The 20,280-nt window shown below is 42.4% G+C and overlaps 2 protein-coding genes across 3 annotated transcripts in view; one reads left to right on the top strand and one right to left on the bottom strand.

The window, feature by feature from the left end:
- Nucleotides 1-20,280, top strand: part of HEATR4 (HEAT repeat containing 4) — a 43,815-nt gene that overhangs the window by 4,900 nt on the left and 18,635 nt on the right. The window contains exons 4-13 of the mRNA XM_026008551.2: nt 4,486-4,686; nt 5,941-6,084; nt 10,044-10,205; nt 11,875-12,035; nt 12,678-12,782; nt 14,918-15,036; nt 15,929-16,109; nt 17,272-17,341; nt 18,160-18,349; nt 19,827-19,905. Coding sequence (XP_025864336.1) covers nt 4,486-4,686; nt 5,941-6,084; nt 10,044-10,205; nt 11,875-12,035; nt 12,678-12,782; nt 14,918-15,036; nt 15,929-16,109; nt 17,272-17,341; nt 18,160-18,349; nt 19,827-19,905 — 1,412 coding nt within the window. The remainder of the gene's footprint in view (nt 1-4,485; nt 4,687-5,940; nt 6,085-10,043; nt 10,206-11,874; nt 12,036-12,677; nt 12,783-14,917; nt 15,037-15,928; nt 16,110-17,271; nt 17,342-18,159; nt 18,350-19,826; nt 19,906-20,280) is intronic.
- RIOX1 (ribosomal oxygenase 1) overlaps nt 1-20,280 on the bottom strand; it is a 37,782-nt gene that overhangs the window by 12,856 nt on the left and 4,646 nt on the right. The gene's annotated exons all lie outside the window — the stretch shown is intronic.

Here is a 20,280-nt window from a genome sequence, read left to right as displayed (position 1 = left end):
AACCATTAAGTGCTCAAACTCAAGGAATTATTAGTATACCACCTTCCCCACAAGGCAACTGTACTGTATATGTCCTCTCCTCTGAGAATAGGCAAATCCACAATGACACAAAGTTCTCACTGGGGGAAGAGAGGGATTGGCACAGGGTTTCTTTTTGGGGTGATAAAAATATCCTAAAATTAAGACACTGCAATAGTTGTACAACTCTGAATATGCTAAAAACCACCGAATACAGGATCCCTGGGTGGCGCAGCGGTTTGGCGCCTGCCTTTGGCCCAGGGCGCGATCCTGGAAACCCAGGATCGAGTCCCACGTTGGGCTCCCGGTGCATGGAGCCTGCTTCTCCCTCTGCCTGTGTCTCTGCCTCTCTCTCTCTCTCTCTCTCTCTCTGTGTGACTATCATCAATAAATAAATAAAAATTAAAAAAAAAACCACTGAATTGTATACATTTTTATTTTTATTTTTATTTTTTTTAAATTTATTTATTTATTGATGATAGTCACAGAGAGAGAGAGAGAGGCAGAGAAACAGGCAGAGGGAGAAGCAGGCTCCATGCACCGGGAGCCCAACGTGGGACTCGATCCTGGGTTTCCAGGATCGCGCCCTGGGCCAAAGGCAGGCGCCAAACCGCTGCGCCACCCAGGGATCCCCTGTATACATTTTTAAAGGATGAATTTTATAATATGTGAATTCTACCTCACAAGGTGCTACACACCCTCCCACCCCAGGCTGAATTCAGATGCCTCACCACCTATCTCACTGGCTTCACAGACACTTTTCCACCAGTGTGCTAGATGCCTCCCTCTTTTCTCCAGAACAAAGAACATATAACAAACATAAGCTGTAGAATCTTTCCCAAACTTTTTAATTTTTTAAAAGATTTTATTTATTCATTTGAGAGAGAACCACGAGTGGTGGGGAGGGGAGGGAGAAGCAGACTTGATCCCAGGTGGAGTTCAATCGCAGGAACCAAAGATCACGACGTGAGCTGAAGGTAGATGCCTAACTGACTGAGCCACACAGGTGCGCCCAACTTTTTTAAATTAATTTATATTTTTAAAATATTTTATTTATTTATTCATGAGAGACACAGAGAGAGAGAGAGAGAGAGAGAGAGGGGCAGAGATACAGGCAGAGGGAGTAGTAGGCTCCATGCAGGAAGCCCGATGTGGGACTCAATCCTGGGACTCCGGTATCACGCCCTGAGCTAAAGGCAGACCCTCAACCGCTAAGCCACCCAGGGATGCCCCAAACTTATTTATTTTTATTTTTAAAGATTTTATTTATTCATGAGACACACACAGAAAGAGAGAAGCAGAGACATAGGCAGAGGGAGAAGCAGGGAGCCTGATGTGGGACTCGATCCTGGGACTCCAGGATCATGCCCTGAGCCGAAGGCAGATGCTTAATAAGCTGAGCCACCCAGGCATCCCCAAACTTCTTTTTAAAATAGTATTTGAGGGATCCCTGGGTGGCGCAGTGGTTTGGCGCCTGCCTTTGGCCCGGGGCGCGATCCTGGAGACCCGGGATTGAATCCCACGTCGGGCTCCTGGTGCATGGAGCCTGCTTCTCCCTCTGCCTGTGTCTCTGCCTCTTTCTCTCTCTGTGTGACTATCATAAATAAATAAAAATTAAAAAAATAAAATAAAATAAATAAAAACATATATATATATAAAAAATAAAATAAAATAAAATAAAATAAAATAGTATTTGAGGGACGCCTGGGTAGATCAGTGGTTGAGCATCTGCCTTTGGCTCAAGGCATGATCCTGGTCCAGGTTCAAGTCCTGCATCGGGCTCCCTCCAGGGAGCCGGCTTCTCCCTCTGTCTGTATCTCTGCCTCTCTCATAAGTAAATAAATACAATCTATAAATAGATAAGTAGACAGATAGATAGATGATAGAATTTGAAATTGGGGGTGCCTAGCTGGCTCAGTTGGAATATATGACTTGATCTCAGGGTTAGGAGTTCAAGCCCCACGTTGGATGTGGAGCTTAATTAAAAAATAATAAATAGGGGCACCTGTGTCTCAGTTGGTTAAGCATCTGCCTTCAGCTCAAGTCTGATCCCGGGGTCCTGGGATGGAGCCCCATGTCAGGCTCTCTGCTCAGTGAGGAGTATGGTTCTCCCTGTCCCTCTGCTCCTCCCTGTTTGTGCTCTCTTCTCTCTGTCAAATAAATAAATATATAATCTTTAAAAAATAAGTAAATATTTGAAAGTGATCTGGGAGATATAAAGTCAGAATAGTAACATAGAAACACCTTCTTATAACTATTTCATTCATTGTCTCATCCCAGGAAATACCAGGTATGAAAGAACCTAAAAAGGAAGAAAAAAAGGGGGAAAATTCCTGGAGTTAGGAGGTGTGGGTGAATTTTTTTTTTTTTTAACTCTCCATTTTGATTGAATTGGAAAACTTAGGTGATAATTTCTTTAAGATGATGAAAATTCTTAAGGCACAAAGTGTACTTCTTGCTTTTTAAGCCTTAATTTCCCCCAAGCTGTGATATAAAACTCTTTAGCATACCCAGATCATGACAGTTTGATACTAAGCACAGGTCTTATGGTGCAGAGTCAAAGGCACCATTTGTTTCTGTCAATAAAATATTCTGTGCCTTTTATCCTAGAGAAAGCCAAAGGGTTGTCTGTGTGCTCCCTTCAGGGGACTCTTAATGTGGAATGTGGTTACTGGATGTGTTCTACCTGCCTAGGACTCAAAGGACCGAAAGTAAAATTAATGTTGGCAGTTGTGCATGTTTATTCCCACACAGGTTAAATACCAGAGATTCAAAGCTTTCTTACCACATCCTTTTTAACTCCCTGAGCAGGGGGATACAGGAGGAAAAGGACTAGACTACTACAACCACTTCTCAATTCCGTGGGGGGGGGGGGGGGGGGGGAGGGGATTTCAAGCAGACTAAGAGGAGAGATGTGTCTCTCATGAATAAATAAAATCTTAAAAAAAAAAAAAGAAACACAAATCTTTCTTTTTTAAGATTTTATTTATTTATGAGAGATAGAGAGAGAGGCAGAGACACAGGCAGAGAGAGAAGCAGTCTCCCTGCAGGGAGCCCAATGTGGGACTCGATCCCAGGACCCTGGGATTATGACCTGAGCTGAAGGCAGATGCTCAACCACTGAGCCACCCAGGTGCCCCAGAAACACAAATCTTTGATAGTGACAGATTAGAGCATTAGACTGATAAGCAATGTAGCAAGCAGATCATGAATTTGGTAATTTGGAAATGTTTTTATATCTTTTGCCTTTTGCACACAACCACTCTTCTTAGAAAGAGGCTTTCTGAATCTGATACCAGGGATATCACAAAGTCTAGAAAACATAACTATAACTGGTTTTTATATAACAACTATAACTGTTTTTTTATAATATGTTCTTCTGTCCTCAAATCTCCAGCTGTTGTCATAATGAGGAAAAACTCAGAGATGCTAAAATCTTCTAAAATTAGCAGCTTGTAGCAGTATTCCTCCTCTCAAATTAAAAACCTTAAAAATAAAAATAAAAAGCTCAGCACCTGGTTGGCTCATTAAAAACGTTAAAAATAAACATAAAAATGTCAGCACCTGGTTGGTTCAATCAGAACATGCGACTCTTGGGCAGCCCTGGTAGCGCAGCGGTTTAGCGCCGCCTGTAGCCCAGGGTGTGATCCTGGAGACCCAGGATCGAGTCCCACATCAGGCTTCTGGCATGGAGCCTGCTTCTCCCTCTGCCTGTGTCTCTGCCTCTCTCTTTGCTCTCTCTGAATGAATAAATAAATAAATCTTAAAAAAAAAAAAAAAAAAAAAAAGAACATGCGACTCTTGATCTTGGTGTCATGAGTTTGAGCCCCATATTGCCATATTGGCTGTAGAAATTACTTACAAATAAATAAGTAAGCTTAAAAAAAAAAAAAAGATTTATTTTAGAGAGAGAGAAAGCACACGAGCAGAGGGAGAAGGAGAGAGAATCCTCAAGCAGACTCCCTGCTGAGCATGGAGCCCAATGTGGGGCTTGATCCCAGGACCCTGAGATCAGAACATGAGCTGAAATCAAGAGTCAGATACTTAACTGACTGAGCCACCCAGGTACCCCAATAAATATATAAACTTAAAAAAAAAAGAAAGAAATCCTAATAAACTAGGAATGGACAATTATACTCTAAATTGCAATATATCAGATACTGAATTTTGAGCAAAACCTTATTACATATAAACAAATTTTCTTCTTAAAGATTAAATGTATGAAAATTTTTGTATATATCTCAATCCCCCCCCCCCCTAAAAAAAATCATGGCTTTATTATGTCTCATTAGGACCTTTCCTAACTCCCTGTGGGACTCGTACTTAGTTCCTTGTATAATCATGGGAAAGTTTGTTTTCAAGTATTATTTTGCCTTGGTGTTGGTCAGGAGCAGGATGTAATGCTAGCTGGGAACACAGGGCCTAGGGCAGTGGGGTAAGACTATCTCACACTGTCCTGCTGCACAGCCTACAGGCCTGTGAAAGGAGCCCCACGCTGGACGGCTCTGCCCACCCCAGCCAAGGATCTGCTGTTCCAGCTGAGTGAGAAGGATGCCAGTAAGACCAGGAGACTGAAGAAGCAGGAAGAATCACTGAAGGAGAATGGGACTTGGGAACTGGGGGCCCTGCAGAGGATGCTGGAGGAATGGAAGACTGCCTGGGCTCTGAGTGAGTGAAGGGGCCAGGGTGGAGCCAGAGACATTGGTATACATTGGAGGGAGGAGGGGCTCACCTTGAATTAGTGTTTCTCTATGAAAATCCATCCCTTTCTTGCAAAACATACAAATCTGGTTGCGTCATCAAAGGGTCACTAGAGAAGAGCCTTTCACATCATAATAGTTGATGCATCTGGAGGTCTTTTTGCACAGGCAGGTTTTACATCAGGAATTTGTATATAGGCACTACATTGAGGATTCTTCCCAGACAGGGACTCAGTCTTACAACCCCTGAGATTTTACCCTCAATAAATGATGCATCAAGGGAGGGATGAAACATGCTGTCCAAGCAAGGGAAATGTAGTGATCAAAAGGAATTGTAGTTGGCTGTGGTGTAAACAATGCCTCTCCAAAATGCTTATGTGGAGTTGGGATTCTCATATATATGCCCTGCCTTTGGCAATATGGGAGTAGAAGGCTGAATGCTTGGGGCAGAGTGAGGGGGACAATTGTCCAAAGCTATAAGATCCGAGGACTCAGGGCTGCTGGCTTGTAGAACAGGAGACTAGTTTAATTAGTACAGGACAAACAATCCATTACATATATGAGATCAGGTAAACAAAAAAGGGTTGAAAGATTTTCTGAGTAAAACCTTCTAGTAGGAACTCTGAAATAAGAGCTTGACACCTACAAAGAGAGAAGTTAGTAATGAAATGAGAAGACCTTGAAAGCCAGATGGAAGAGACCTCAAAGGCAACCTAACGATAACCACAATTGTTAACAGCTGAGTCTGCTATCTTGCCATTTTGTTAAATACTTTGTCTAGTTAACTCATTTAATACTCTAAATATGGTAGGTTCTAAGACCATTCCTATTTTATAAATGAGCAGTACTAAGCTCAGAGAGGTTAACTAACTTATCCAAGGTCACACAGCTAATAACTGTGATTCCAAACCAAGTAAGTTTGACAACAAACTACCCTTAATCACTGTTTTATCACACACATACACACCCCTTTTATTTTCCAGATGGTAACAATGAAGAGTTATTTAAGCAAAGAGAGACTAAGATAGGACTGGGAGGGGGGAGGTGTCTGGGAACTAACCAACAGGGTACATGGATTTTCAGAGAAATAACTTCCCAAAAGACCCCATTTCTCTGGGGCCCTTTATTCTTCTGAGCTAATGTTCTGCTTGAATTGTGCTAGGAGGAAGGAGACTAACTCTAATCAGATGGTTTTCTTCTCATTTCACTCCCTGCGGCAAAGTCATTGAGTGGCATCATGAGACAATAGAGGGCCTGATGCGGGGCTTGGTAGACATGCATGATGATGTTCGGATCCAAGCCATCATCACATGTGCCACAGCTGCTTTAGAACAGCCCCGGAATGCCACCAGCCAGGGGGACTCAGGTGAGATCCTGAACTTAACTGCATGAGAAGATAAGCAACTTACACAGCCATAGACAATGATAACTGATGTGGACCTTCGAGCTTATCCAAGATATTTTTTTTACAAACATGGAAACCAAGGCCCAGAGACTAGCCGGAATATACAAGCTTATTAACAATAGAGATGAAATTAAAATTCCTGACTTCTAGTCCAGTGCTTTTTGCACTATATTTCATTACCTTTCGTTTGCCCAGCAGCTTCAAGCAAGTTTGCATTGTTCCACCCTGAGAGATCCCATTTGTAAAAGACCAAAGTAATATACAGTGTGTACACAATACATATATATATGTATATATATATATATATATATATATATACACACACACACACACACACACTTTTTTCCCTTTTAGTTTAGCCCTTCTTTTGACAGCACACCTGAAACTCAAACTTATCACCCTGACCATAGACTCCTACCCAAGCTCCAAACTTCATTCAGTAGCCCCACCACAATCCATCTAGTTTCTGAGTCAGGGCCCTGAGTCATCCTAGACAAACCTTTCCTCTTCCCATAACCAAATAAATAGATTCTACTGATTCTGTTTCCCTCTTTATGTATTCATCAGTCAACAGAGGAATATAAAAAGGAATAATTCTCTTCTCCTAAAATTCCCAGTCGCACCCATGCCACTCCCCAGGGTAACCAATGTTTAGTTTGGCATTTTACATCTTCCTTGATGCTTTTGGAAATATAAGCCAACGTACATGTAGACTTTTCTACTTATTATAAAAATGTGTTGAATTTTATCAGCCATTTTCTAGTTTTTCCCTTTAATTTGTGGATATGAATTTGTTGCCAATTTCTTAGAATCTAATAGATCATGATATATTATTACTCTTTTATTACTCCACTGAGTCTGATTTGATATTTTAGAATATTCTACCAAATTTCTAAGTGAAATGAGTTTATTTTTGTTAAGTTTTAGTTTTTGCTAGCTTTACAAAATGAACTTAAGGACTTAGCCATTTTTTTCTAATAATCTTTAGAAATGTCAATAGCTTTTTTTTTTTTTTTAAACTAGCAGTAAGTAGTTAAAAAGGAAAATTTCCCATCTACAGCTGTAATCTGAGTTTAACAAGATACAGGACCCAAATGATAGAAGCTATCCAAGTACTATTAAAAGGACATAAAACCAACTGACTTTTTTCTCAAATGCCCTCAGATACCACCTTTTATGTGAATCCTGGGCTGATGCTTTTCCCCTCTCTGCTGCCAGTAGCACCCTAATATTATTCTGCCCTTATATCATTCTATCCTAATTGTCATTTACTTTCCTGCCATTCCTACTAGATAAGAAACTCCTTAATGGCAGGGACTAATTTTACTTCTATAAACTTGTCACGTTTTTATTTTTTATTTAATTAATTAATTTATTTATTCATAGACACAGAGAGAAAGAGGCAGAGACACAGGCAGAGGGAGAAGCAGGCTCCATGCAGGGAGCCCGATGTGGGACTCGATCCTGGGACCCCAGGATCACACCCCAGGCTGCAGGCGGCGCCAAACCACTGCGCCACCGGGGCTGCCCTTGTCACGTTTTTAAAGCTTCATTTATTTCTTAGCTACTGAGTTCGAGACATGTGTATTTTTGCTACAAGTTTTCAAATCTGCTGCCCCGTCTGCTAGAAAACTCTTCATTTCTCTTTACCTGATTAACTTCTATTAACTTCAGTTATCAGCTTTCACCTCCTCTGAATTTTCCTGGCCCCAGCACCTAGACTTGGTTCATTGTCCCTGCTATGTACTTCCACACATATACATTTTTTTTCCCTTTTACATTAAGTTCTACACCCAACATGGGGCTTGAACTCATGACCCTGAGATCAAGAGTCACTTGTTCTCCAGACTGAGCCAGCCAGGTGCTCCCCCCATATACATTTTTATTCCCCCCCATTTACATTTTTATTTTTGGTTTTTTTTTTTTAGATTATTTATTTATTTATTCATAGACAGAGAGAGGCAGAGACACAGGCAGAAGGAGAAGCAGGCTCCATGTAGGGAGCCCGACGTGGGACTCGATCCAGGGTCTCCAGGATCACACCCCAGGCTGCAGGCGGCGCCAAACCGCTGCGCCACCAGGGCTGCCCTACATTTTTTATTATAACTACTTATTCCCCTGAGTATCAAATGGATGGTGTATTTGGGGTGCCTGGCACAGAGAAAACCTTCAGTAGGTAGCAACAGTAGGTAGGTATTATAATCTTATCCCCAGGTCTTCACATACAAAGAATTCTTGTCTGCCCCCGGAATTATGCCTTCCATGTGCTCCCTTTCACATCTCTTCAGTGTCTAGATTTTGACTTGTCTTTGTCTTGTTTCTTCCCCATACCTTCCCCAAGAAAACTATCTTACTCATTATTTCTTGAAATACTTGACTTCTACATATTCCCATAAAATATCCCTATTCCCATCTAGCCTGTTCTTAACAAATGGCATAGCAGCTCACAGCAATAAGATAGGCAGATTAGAAATCCTAAAAACTTAGTCACAGGATCCAGCTCTGCCACTACTTGGGAAGTCAGCCTGAGCTTCAAATTCTTTATCTCTCTAATGAGAATAATTGTAGACAAAAGGTGAACAGACCCTTTCCCCTTCTACTTGAGAATTTGAGCTTTAGTTAAAATGCCTACCTGTTGCCCCGATAAGGACAGGAACAGGAACTATCTTTATAGGCAACATGCTTATAATAAACATGAACTCTGTTAAATTGCATCTGGACTGGGAAAACTGTAGGGAAATAGAAATGCCTCAAGGAGATGCCATCCCGGGATCCCTGGGTGGCTCAGCGGTTTGGTGCCTGCCTTCGGCCCAGGGCCTGATCCTGGAGACCTGGGATGGAGTCCCATGTCGGGCTCCCTGCGTGGGGCCTGCTCCTCCCTCTGCCTGAGTCTCTGCCTCTCTGTGTCTCTCATGAATAAATAAATAAAATCTTAAAAAAAAAAAAAAAAAAGAGACACCGTCCCTTGAGCTTCCAGGAATGCAGTGAGGCAGGCCCTATGTGGGCCCTGGGACTAGATCTATGGACTTGTTATACAACATACTCATTCCTGTGGGACATAGCATGTGTCCCCAGAAGGCTCTGTGGAACACTAATTGCCTTGAGAACTCTTGTCAAAAGGAACGCTAGATGCTGTCCTGTTGGCAAACTGTGCTCGCATCCTAGATCCTTCTGAAGATCGGTACTTTGTGTGGTCTGTGAATCCTGTGAGTCTGTTTCAATCTAAAAAGACTCCTGGAATGACATATTTCAAGGCAGTTAATACCTGCCTTGCCTACTTCAATGAGGGCTGGATGACTTAAGATAATGAATATGAAAACACTATAAATGGCAAAGCACCATCTAAGTATAATTGCTATTATTATTAAAAATATAAAAATAGGGATCCCTGGATGGCACAGCAGTTTGGCGCCTGCCTTTGGCCCGGGGCGTGATCCTGGAGACCCGGGATCGAATCCCACGTCCGGCTCCCGGTGCATGGAGCCTGCTTCTCCCTCTGCCTATGTCTCTGCTTCTCTCTCTCTCACTGTGTGCCTATCATAAATAAATAAAATTAAAAAAAAAAATTTTTTTTTAAATATAAAAATATATTTGGTAAAGAGGTTGATTTTCACCACTGAAACTAATGATGAAGCTCACCAGTCTAGCTGGAAACCTTCTGTGGCTTTAATCCAGCTCTTCAGATGCCAGGTGATAAAGGATTGGAAAGTGGTGTACACAGCACAGAAGTGAGCCATAAAATAGTGCCCATTGCAGGGGCTCAGCTAAATCGTAATTTTATTAAGTAGCAGTAAGCACCAGCAACTGACTAAGGTCAACCACTGTGTGGCTATGGGAAGGAAACTTTCAGTGAAAATCAGAGGCTAGCACCCTCTTACCTGGTTCTCTTTTGATTGTAGGCAAGGAGGAGACTGTGAAAGCCCCATCTATCCAGGACTTGCCAGAGGTTCTACAGCCCGCTCTGGAGGCTGCTCTTTGTGACAAAAATGCCAATGTGCGGATGGCAGCGGCAGTATGCCAATATGCCATACAGTCGCATAATCCCCTTGCCCGGGACATCATGCATACTGCCGTTTCAAAGGGTGAGTAACTATCACTTCTGACCTGGGAATGTGGGGTAAGGGCAGAACACCTCACCATCAGCATTTCCTAATCCCTTCTTCTCCATTATTATGCTCTGTGAAGTCTACATAGGTTTGGGTTTATGTTTGTAAGATATTGCTTCCGGGCAGCCCCGGTGGCTCAGCGGTTTAGCGCCACCTTCAGTCCAGGGCCTGATCCTAGAGACCCGGGATGGAGTCCCACGTCAGGCTCCCTGCATGGAGCCTGCTTCTCCCTCTGCCTGTGTCTCTCATGAATAAATAAATAAAATCTTTAAAAATAAATAAATAAATAAATTAATTAATTAAATAAGATATTGCTTCCTAGGTACTTTTACAAGATAGGTACACTGCCACCTAGTGGTACCTGGGCAACTAAGTGTTTCATGGATGCATTTGCTTAGACACTACGCCCCCTTTCACACAAATTTATTTTTTGAGACCACATGCAAGCATGTGAAAGAGAGGTGGAGGGTAGACGGAGAGGGAGAATCTTAAGCATGCTCCATACCCAATGTAGAGCCCGATGTTGGGCTTGATCTCACAACCCTGAGATCATAACCTGAGAAGAAATCAAGAGCTGGATGCTTAACTGACTAAGCCACCCCTGTGTCCCACAGATTTACTTAAAAAAAAAAAAAAAGTTTGTATATGTATATACATAATCTCTACACCCAATATGGGGCTCAAACTCACAGCTACGAGATCGAGAGTTGCATACTCTTCTGAGTCAGCCAGGTGCCCCACACATAGATTTATTTATTTATTTATTTATTTATTTAAAGATTTATTTATTTATTCAGAGAGAGAGAGAGAGGCAGGGACACAGGCAGAGGAAGAAGCAGGCTCCATGCAGGAAGCCCAACGTGGGACTTGATCCCAGGTCTCCAGGATCACACCCTGGGCTGCAGGAGGCACCAAATGGCTGTAGGCTAAGCGCCTGCCTTCAGCTCAGGTCATTATCCCAGGGTCCTGGGACTGAACCCCACAGGGCTCCCTACTCTGCTGGGAGCCTGCTTCTCCCTCTCCCCGCCCCACCCCCACTCATACTCTCTCAAATAAATACATAAAATCTTTAATTAAAAAGATGATGTAACAATATTAAAGAATATTTTCTAAAAATTAAAAAAATCACCACTGGCATACATCATGCTTCCATCTTTGCATGTTTACAGGCATTGTCTACAAACACTGTTGGAGCGTACAAGCACAAAAGCTGCTAGGGTCCCGAGATACCTGAGCACTCTCTGAAAGACTGCTTGCTCCTTCCTCCTGGGGGCAATGGGGAAATGAGCAGACAGGGACAACTGGCTGACTGGATTGGCCTTCTGCATACAGACCATCAATAACTTAATTCATCTGTCTTAAAAAAGCCTCCACTCCAGCCTTCTAAATCCCTAGGGGAAGAAACAACGCTCTCTCACCCAGAGAACATAAGGGTCAACTGCTCTTACCCAACAAGAGCCTTTTAGGATTTGATGTTTCAGGTTAAGATTTCCAGTCTATATCTAAAACCTTGATATGATCCATTTAAATACAGGCTCTAACTTCTATACTGAGGGGGGCACAGGGAAGTGAGGTACCAGGCAGGTAACAGCTTTGGGTACCAACCTTAAGGAGGACAATAGCTATTTTTCACCCCACCTGACAGGTAATAGCGTGGACAGCTGGGCTGCCGCTCAGTGCTTGGCTCTAGAAGGTGCTGCCACATACCCTGTGATTAAGAGGATCCTCCAGCAGCTGTTTAATAAGAAGAATGATGACACTGAACGCCACTCTTGTATGCTCCTGAGCCATCTCAGCAGGAAGACAGTATGTTCATTACAGGGCCAGAGAAGGAAACCAGGTTATGGGGAACATTTGAATCTCTGAGATCAGTTCACATAAGGAATCAAATATGCAGATGGTTGAGTAAGATGATAAGCACAGTTTTTGTGTTGAAGTGTGTGAGTAAACTGAGGTATAGAAGTGTGTATACAGGTAAAAGGGACACCAGCCACCTGAGACAAAGATGAGAAAAGTAGGTTGCAGATGGTTTCTGTGTATGCAAGTTGTGATATGTAGAATCTGCTTCTGCCAGAAGTTTACCATTGAAAACTGCACAGACCTACAAGCGTGTTTACTTTCAATAGAAATGTGAAACTGTGAAACTCACAATGATGAGGTATATGCAAATCATTTTAGGAGTAAAGATAGTTAAGGCCCCAGGAGTTTTCTGTTCAGGTTATGAAATCTGTATTTTGTTCCCTGATTTATGATTCCAAAGTTAGTTGGCTCAGATAGAAGAGTACTCCCTATCTTATAAATCCATTCTTTCTTTGCTAGGGATGGGTCTCTCATGTACTTGTGACATCACTTAGGCTGAATGCCAGCCATGTTAGGATACAGCTTCTTCAAGGCTCCAGCATGTCTAAAAGTTATCATGAATATCCACTTTCGTTTTCCATTCCTCAGACCTTGATACACACCATGCTTGCTGTGGAGCTAAATAGCTACCAGTGGAAGGACCGGATTGTGGCCTGCCGGGCTCTCTCACAGATCGGGGGAAATGTCAGTTTGGTAAGCCTTCTGTGTTTCCAGGACACAAAGTCTAATAAATAAGCAAAAGGAGGCTAGGGAGCCCTTCCACTTTTTGCTGCTATTTAGTATCCCATTCTTACCAAGTAGATCTTCGTCTTTACATTCTTAGTCCTAACCCAGAATTACCTTCATATGCCAACATTTCTTTCTGACTCAAGACACCTGCGTCTTAGCATGATGGCAGTTCACAAATCGTAACCCACTCACAATAAGCAAAAAACTCAAAACCAAACCAAACCAAACAAACGAAAACCCTAGAATTTAGAAACTTTTATAGTACTTTGACATTGCCTTAACATGAATGTACTGTATAAGTAACCACCCAATGACATTCCTCCCCCCATCCTTGAAAACTGGTCCTTCTTCAGATAAGTTTGAGAAACACTGACTTATCCAACAATCCAACCATACTAATGTCTATGTTGATTCTTGAGTATTTAGCACATAAAGTATAAAACACAGTCCCTACTTTAAAAATATTGACATCACGGTTGGAATAACAATACAAACACAAAGGATTAAAGAATAAGAGATAAACATACAGTACACTCTTAAAACTTTTCAGACAAAGATGAGAATCATCTGAGAGAAAGAGAGGATGTAGGCCGAACCTATCAGAGTTCTGGGAAGGAGTGTCAAACAACTGGGCAATACTTAGATGGAGCTGAAGAGTGACTTCCAGGCAGGGGAAACCTTGACCATCATTTGGGCTTTCACTTAATCTGCTTCTTCTTTTTATTCAAATTCAATTAATCAACATATAATGTATTCTTGGTTTCAGAGATAGAGGGGATTCCTCAGTCTTATATCACACCCAGTGCTCATTACATCACATGCCCTCCTTAACACCCATTACCCAATTACCCCACCCTACTTTTTGTTCTTATTTTTTAATCATCTTCAGCTGTTCAAATGGGGGTTTCCCCTTCTTCCTCTGTGCCACCGTATCATTTTCTTTTAACACTAACTACCTCCAAAATGGCCCAGAACACTGCCATTCCCATGAGAAGTTAACACCCTCCACCTTTGGATCCTCCCATTTTGAGTGGAAAGGACAAAATCTGATCATTCAGTATAATCACCTGAAGATGTTTTAGTCTGGGTTGATTCTGCCCCAGCTGCCACAGACCCTTCCTCTGAAGTCCTGACCAGCAGCATAGGCATTACCTGGTAGCTTGTGAGAAGGGGAGAATCTCACCTCAGGCTAACTCAGTCAGAATCTGCATTTTAACAATATCTGATTCATTTGCACATTCACCTCCTTAGCACTTGTCACTCAGGACGGCCAACTGAAAGTAAAAAGACATGCAGAGCAGGCAGGGGGCTGACCTGGCAAAGATGAGAACTTTACATCAGGTAGCTGGAATGAAGAAAGGCACCATGTCTATCAGTCCTTCACTCATTCAGTAAGCAATTTCTGACCACATCCTACATGCTAGGCACTATGCCAGCATTGGGGATGCAAAAATACTAGGTCTTTTCTTGGTAAACGTTATACTAGCTATAACAGAGGCAACTGTAAAGCATCATGGGGATTTCCTATGCTTACAGAGGACAGAAGAGAATTCACAGAGATGCTTTCTGAACAAAATCCTCAAAGAGTACGGAAACATTAGGTACCAGGTAAGGGGGGAAAAGAGAGGTTTCAGGCAGGGAGAATAGCTTGGGCACATTTACAACAATCATGAAGTACAACTGAAGTAATCTTGGTCTCCTCCCTTCTGAATGAAGTACTAATATATAGGCCAACTGTCCTGGTTCGTCCAGGACATAGGACTTTTAGCACTAAACCCAGGCAAAGGGGATGGGCATCACCCTTAGTGTGGGACCATAAAATTTTAAGGCCCTCAAGTGCAGATTATGTTGGTCCCAACAGAGTATAGCAGCTTAAAGCATAAGCTTAGAAAACAGACAGGGTCTGAGTCCTGGCTCTAGCATTTAACAGGTTAACTTTGGGCAAGTAAACCTATGCCTCCATTTTGTCATCTGTAAATGGTAATCTGCCTCATTGGATTGTTCAGGAGGACTAACTGATGGGTAAGAACACCTGGCACAGTACCAAGCACAAAATTTACATTCAATAAGTGGCAGCTAATTATTATATTTATTTATAGGATATGAAACATAAGTTAATCCAACTAATGCTGAGTGACTGGAATAAGGAAGTGAGACATGCAGCTGCCCAAGCTCTGGGGCAAATGAGCCTTGGGAAAGAGGTGCATAACACCATCAGGTAGGACCTAGTAAACACGAACTCAGTGAAACTTCTCCATACTTTTTCATATATTTTTAAAAGATTTTATTTGAAAGAGCGAGCATACATGAGTGGGGGGTTGGAGGGGCAGAGGGAGAGGGATCCCCACTGAGCAGGGAGCCCAATTGGGGCTCAATCCCAGGACCCCGGGATCATGACCTGAGCCAAAGGCAGACACCTAACCAGCTGAGCCACCCATGTGCCCTGAAACTTTTCTATTCTTAAGTATTCAGGGAGCCTGGGATCCAGTCAGCTGGCATCTGTTGAACTTTGCATGCTTAGCATTGTACTGGGTCCCACTGCAGGATTATTTTTAAAATAAAAAATTATCAGTCCCTACAGACACTAACAATGTGGCTAAGGAAAGAATCAGAGTGCCCACTAGGCGATAAGTACTGCTTTGAATGTTTTAGAGTTCAAAAGTATGACAGGATTCTGATTATATAGGCAAGACACACTAATGCTTAGTAATTAGTAAGGTCAACATTCACGGAGGATGGATTAGACTATATAGGCAGAGAGAAGGAAAGATATTCCAGGCTGGGAGCCAAATACAAAAAAAAGGATGGCACATGTGAGGGCAGTGAAGAGGACTTGACTATAGCAAGAAGTACATTAAAGTTTCCTTTATTTAGTCATTCAATATAGTTTAGTGTCCAGCATATGCTAGTAATAGGGGTTGAAGTAAGAAAGACAGTTGAAATCTCTGTCCAGTGAAACTTAAAACTTATGGGCACATGGCTGACTAGCAAATGGTGGGAATGGATAATGCAGAGCCTACAGAGGTTGGATTTTATTTTGAGGGCACAGTGGTTGCGGTGGGAATGCCAAAAGTTTAAAGAGGGAAAATAAAAAACACTGTGCCTTACAGAGTCAAACTGAGTCAAGGAAATTTCCGGGAACGTGTGGAAGCTCTCTCCCTGATTGGTGGGCTCAAGCTCATGACTGCCAGGCTTCTCCCCAGCTTCCTCAACTGCTTCTCTGATGACTTCATGGCAGTTCGCCGGGCAGCCTGTTTAGCAGCAGGTGCCCTACAGATCCGTGATAATATGGTAAGTCAAACACATTCCCATCTTACCTGATTAACCTGAAGAGGGCATTACCCTGAGCTTCCCTTGTTGTGTATGCTACACTCACCATTCTGTGTTTCCACAGAATGAAAGATCTGGAAGGTGAGGGGGTATATAGGCCACATCAATCAGTCAGTTAGGACCACACTGAGCTCTCCCAGGCAGCCCAAACTGAACTCTAGAGCATATCCTTGAATCCCATTCTCATCTCAATTACGGGCTTTAGGATCAACTCCAGTAAATGGAGTTATAATCCTCAGTTATTAGAGGAAAACCTGATTGGAGGTGTTCTAAAGAAGCCTGTATGACCACAGAACTGTGGGCTGAGGAAAATCAATCAAGATAGGAGATAATTCAGCTAATACACTATGTGTACAGGCTAGTACTTCAGCTTCCAGGTCAGCTGTCACTAGAATTGATAGAAGCCCATTTTTCAGTAAGAGCACATTTTAGAGATAAGAGGGGTCCCTGTGGGGCAGCCCGGGTAGCTCAGCAGTTTAGCACCGCCTTCAGCCCAGGGGGTGATCCTGGAGACCCAGGATCGAGTCCCACATCGGGCTCCCTGCATGGAGCCTGCTTCTCCCTCTGCCTGTGTCTCTCCCTCTCTCTGTGTCTCTCATGAATAAATAAACAAAATCTTAAAAAAAAAAAAAAAAAAGTCCCTGTCTGGCTCATTCTTTTTTTTTTTTTAAGATTTTTATTTTTTTTTAAACATTTTTTTTAATCTTTATTTATTTATGATAGTCACAGAGAGAGAGAGAGAGAGAGAGAGAGAGGCAGAGACATAGGCAGAGGGAGAAGCAGGCTCCATGCACCGGGAGCCCGATGTGGGATTCGATCCCCGGTCTCCAGGATCGCGCCCTGGGCCAAAGGCAGGCGCCAAACTGCTGCGCCACCCAGGGATCCCAAGATTTTTATTTATTTATTCATGAGAGACAGAGAGGGGAGTGGGGGGCAGAGATATAGGCAGAGGGAGAAGCAGGCTCCATGCAGGAAGCCCGATGCGGGACTCGATCCTAGGTCTCCAGGATCATGCCCTGGGCCGAAAGCAAGACGCTTAACTGCTGAGCCACCCAGGCATCCCTGTCTGGTTCATTCTTACTCTGATCCTCTCCACTCAACACTGCTCTTTTATTCATCCCAGGTACTTGAATGCCTTTTGAATCTGATACAGAGGGATCCTTATTGGAAAATCAAGGCATTTGCCATTCAAGGTAGGACAGGAGTGGCCCCAGCTCTTCACCTCAAACACCTTTCCATATGTTAATATAAATCCCCAGACTTTCTCTAGGAAGGGGGTAGAGTATAGGGAAAGGGATGATACAGAAGTTCTTCCCTGAGAAACTGAAGATTATTGTCTTCTTTTTAATTTTCTGTTAAGGATCCAGACTAGGTTTGCATCAAACTTAAGGCAAGTTTGTTAAGGGCTGACAAGACAATCCCTGCCAACAGAATTAGTATTAAGTTCTAAGTAGGGATCTGCTATTGGAAACTTGCTCTGAAGCGTATTGGATACTTTTACTCTGGAAAAGACCAGATTCAAGACTGCTGCAGACTTAAAACCCTGCAACTTTCCTAGAGTTTCTTTTTAAAGACTTTTGGCATTGCTTCTCTCATTGACCATCTTTGCCTTAGGTAAACCTGTTAAGTACCTATGTCTCCTTTCCCCACTATCTTTTCCTGCGTAGGCTGGTCTTCTGAGTTAGCTGTCCTATATTTCATCCCTAGATACTTAAGAAAATTAATGTATTCTCACATTCTAATGGGCAAGAATAGGATGGGTCCTCCCTCTTCATTCCCACAGGAATCCTTTGGAGATAATGTCCTACTCTAACATATCCCTAAAATTCTAATGATAATTGTCATACAAAAGAGAAGGTATCAACAAAATAGTTTAATATTTGCAATACTTAATTTAGCAGGCAGCTGTCTACATTACTATTATTTATTAATAAGGCCATTTCTGGATGTTAGGATATAGCCAACTCTATCTTAAGTGACAATGGAACATGCTACCTTCTAATCTCTGCAGCTTTGGGTCAGATTGGCCAAGTGAGTCCCCAGCTGACAGACCTCCTGCTCTGGGCTATCCATTATGAAAAGTCACCAGGTGTACGACTAGAAGCTTGCCGTAGCATCCTAGCCCTCAATCTTCAAGGGGATCGGGTCAGGGACACCTTCCTAGATGTGCTGCTCCTAGAGAATCACGAGGCTGTTCTAAAGTAAGCTCTAAACCTGATTCCTGCAACGACTTCTTGTACTGCTAACTCTCCTAGCCTTGTTAACAGGATATATCCCTGCCTTTCCAGGATGCCTAATGGCTATAAAAGCACAGGCTCACCTGTGCCATTCACATACCTACTTGAGTGGGTAACAGAAAAACTGGCCTAAATTAGATGGCAAGTCAGGTCATGCAGTTCACATACCTGTTCTCTATCCCAGGTGGTTTTACATTATTTATTCACCTAATATTTATCAACTGCCTATTCTGATGACAGGCTTTAGAATAAAAAAGATCGGGGTGCCTGGGTGGCTCAGTGGTTGACTGCCTTTGGCTCAGGCCGTGATCCCAGGATCCTGGGATCGAGTCCTGCATCAGGCTCCCCACAGGAAGCCTGCTTCTCCTTCTGTGTCTCTCATGAATAAATAAAATCTTAAAAAAACAAAAACAGTTGAGACCAGAGTTTGAATCCCATCTCAGGCATACACTAGCTATGTGAACATGAGTTAAGGTACTCAAACTTTCTGAGATCATTATTTCATGTATCAAATGCAGATAATAGTCTGCCAAAAAAAAAAAAAAAAGATAATAGTCTGCCTTATGGGTAATGATTAAAGAGATGACATGTTTAGTATCCACCATAAGTGTTCAAGAAATGGTACCATTAGTATCTTCAAACATATCATCTTAACTATTACAAGCTAAGCATCATAACATTTTTGCAGATAAGGCTCAGCAAAACCACAGGATAGAATTTAGGATTTTTGTCTGATTCCTACCCCTATATTTTCCACTCTTAGGCTTTTTTTGTTGTTGTTTTTTAAAGATTTTATTTATTTATTCATGAGACACAGAGAGAGAGAGAGGCAGAGACATAGACAGAGGAAGAGTCCCTGATATGGGACTCGATCCCAGGACCCCGGGATCACGACCTGAGCCGAAGGCAGACACTCAACTCCTGAGCCACTGGGTGCCCCTACCTTTTTTTGGGGAGGGGGGGCGTGAATAAGAATGGTCTGGGGCACCTGGGTAGCTCAGTTGGTTAAGCATCTGATTCTTGATTTCAGCTTAGGTCATGATCCCAGGGTCGTGAGATTAAGCCTGGGTCAGGCTCCTGCTGGTCAGGAGTCTGCTTAGGATTCTCTCTCCCTGTCCCTCTGCCCTTCCCACTCCCAACTCTCTAAATTTAAAAAAAAAAAAAATTATTTATTTTTTTAAATTTTTATTTATTATTTATGATAGTCACACACACAGAGAGAGAGAGGCAGAGACACAGGCAGAGGGAGAAGCAGGCTCCATGCACCGGGAGCCCGACGTGGGATTCGATCCCGGGTTTCCAGGATCGCGCCCTGGGCCAAAGGCAGGTGCCAAACCGCTGCGCCACCCAGGGATCCCTAAAAAAAATTTTTAAAACGGGTAAGAACAACAACAACAAAAAATGGGTAAGAACGATCTAAGAAGTTTCTCTTATCTTTCAGGGAAATTGACCAGGCAATGAAAATACTCAACTTAGAAAATGAAGGAAACCAAGAAATGCTTCAGGAGATCAAGAACAGGGTAAGTGCAAGCTGTGTTTTTAAGAGAAAATTCAGGGCTCTCAAGAGTTATTCAGAACCTTTTCTCCATCACAGAAATACTTTCTACAACCACAAATGTACCATATTTTCTGAAGATACAAAAGATTCATGCAAGATCAGATTATAAAATTCTGGTAAAAAGACAAAATAAAAATAATAGTCCTGTCAATCCTATAAGTAACCTTCAAAATGGGTTGTTCCTGAAATACTTATTTTTCTTTCCCTTCCGACTTTTTCCCCACCATCAACTAAATCCAAGTTATTGTTTTTTACAAGTAGACCTAGAGAAGGAATGAGTAACTGGAGTTAGCCCCCTTGTTTTTCTTCTTTTTAACTTTCCTTAATCTCTAACCTG

Source organism: Vulpes vulpes, chromosome 6, assembly GCF_048418805.1.
Source record: "Vulpes vulpes isolate BD-2025 chromosome 6, VulVul3, whole genome shotgun sequence".
Taxonomy (NCBI): domain Eukaryota; kingdom Metazoa; phylum Chordata; class Mammalia; order Carnivora; family Canidae; genus Vulpes; species Vulpes vulpes.
Note: the sequence above shows the minus strand (reverse complement) of the source record. Positions and strands in the feature narration are given on the sequence as shown.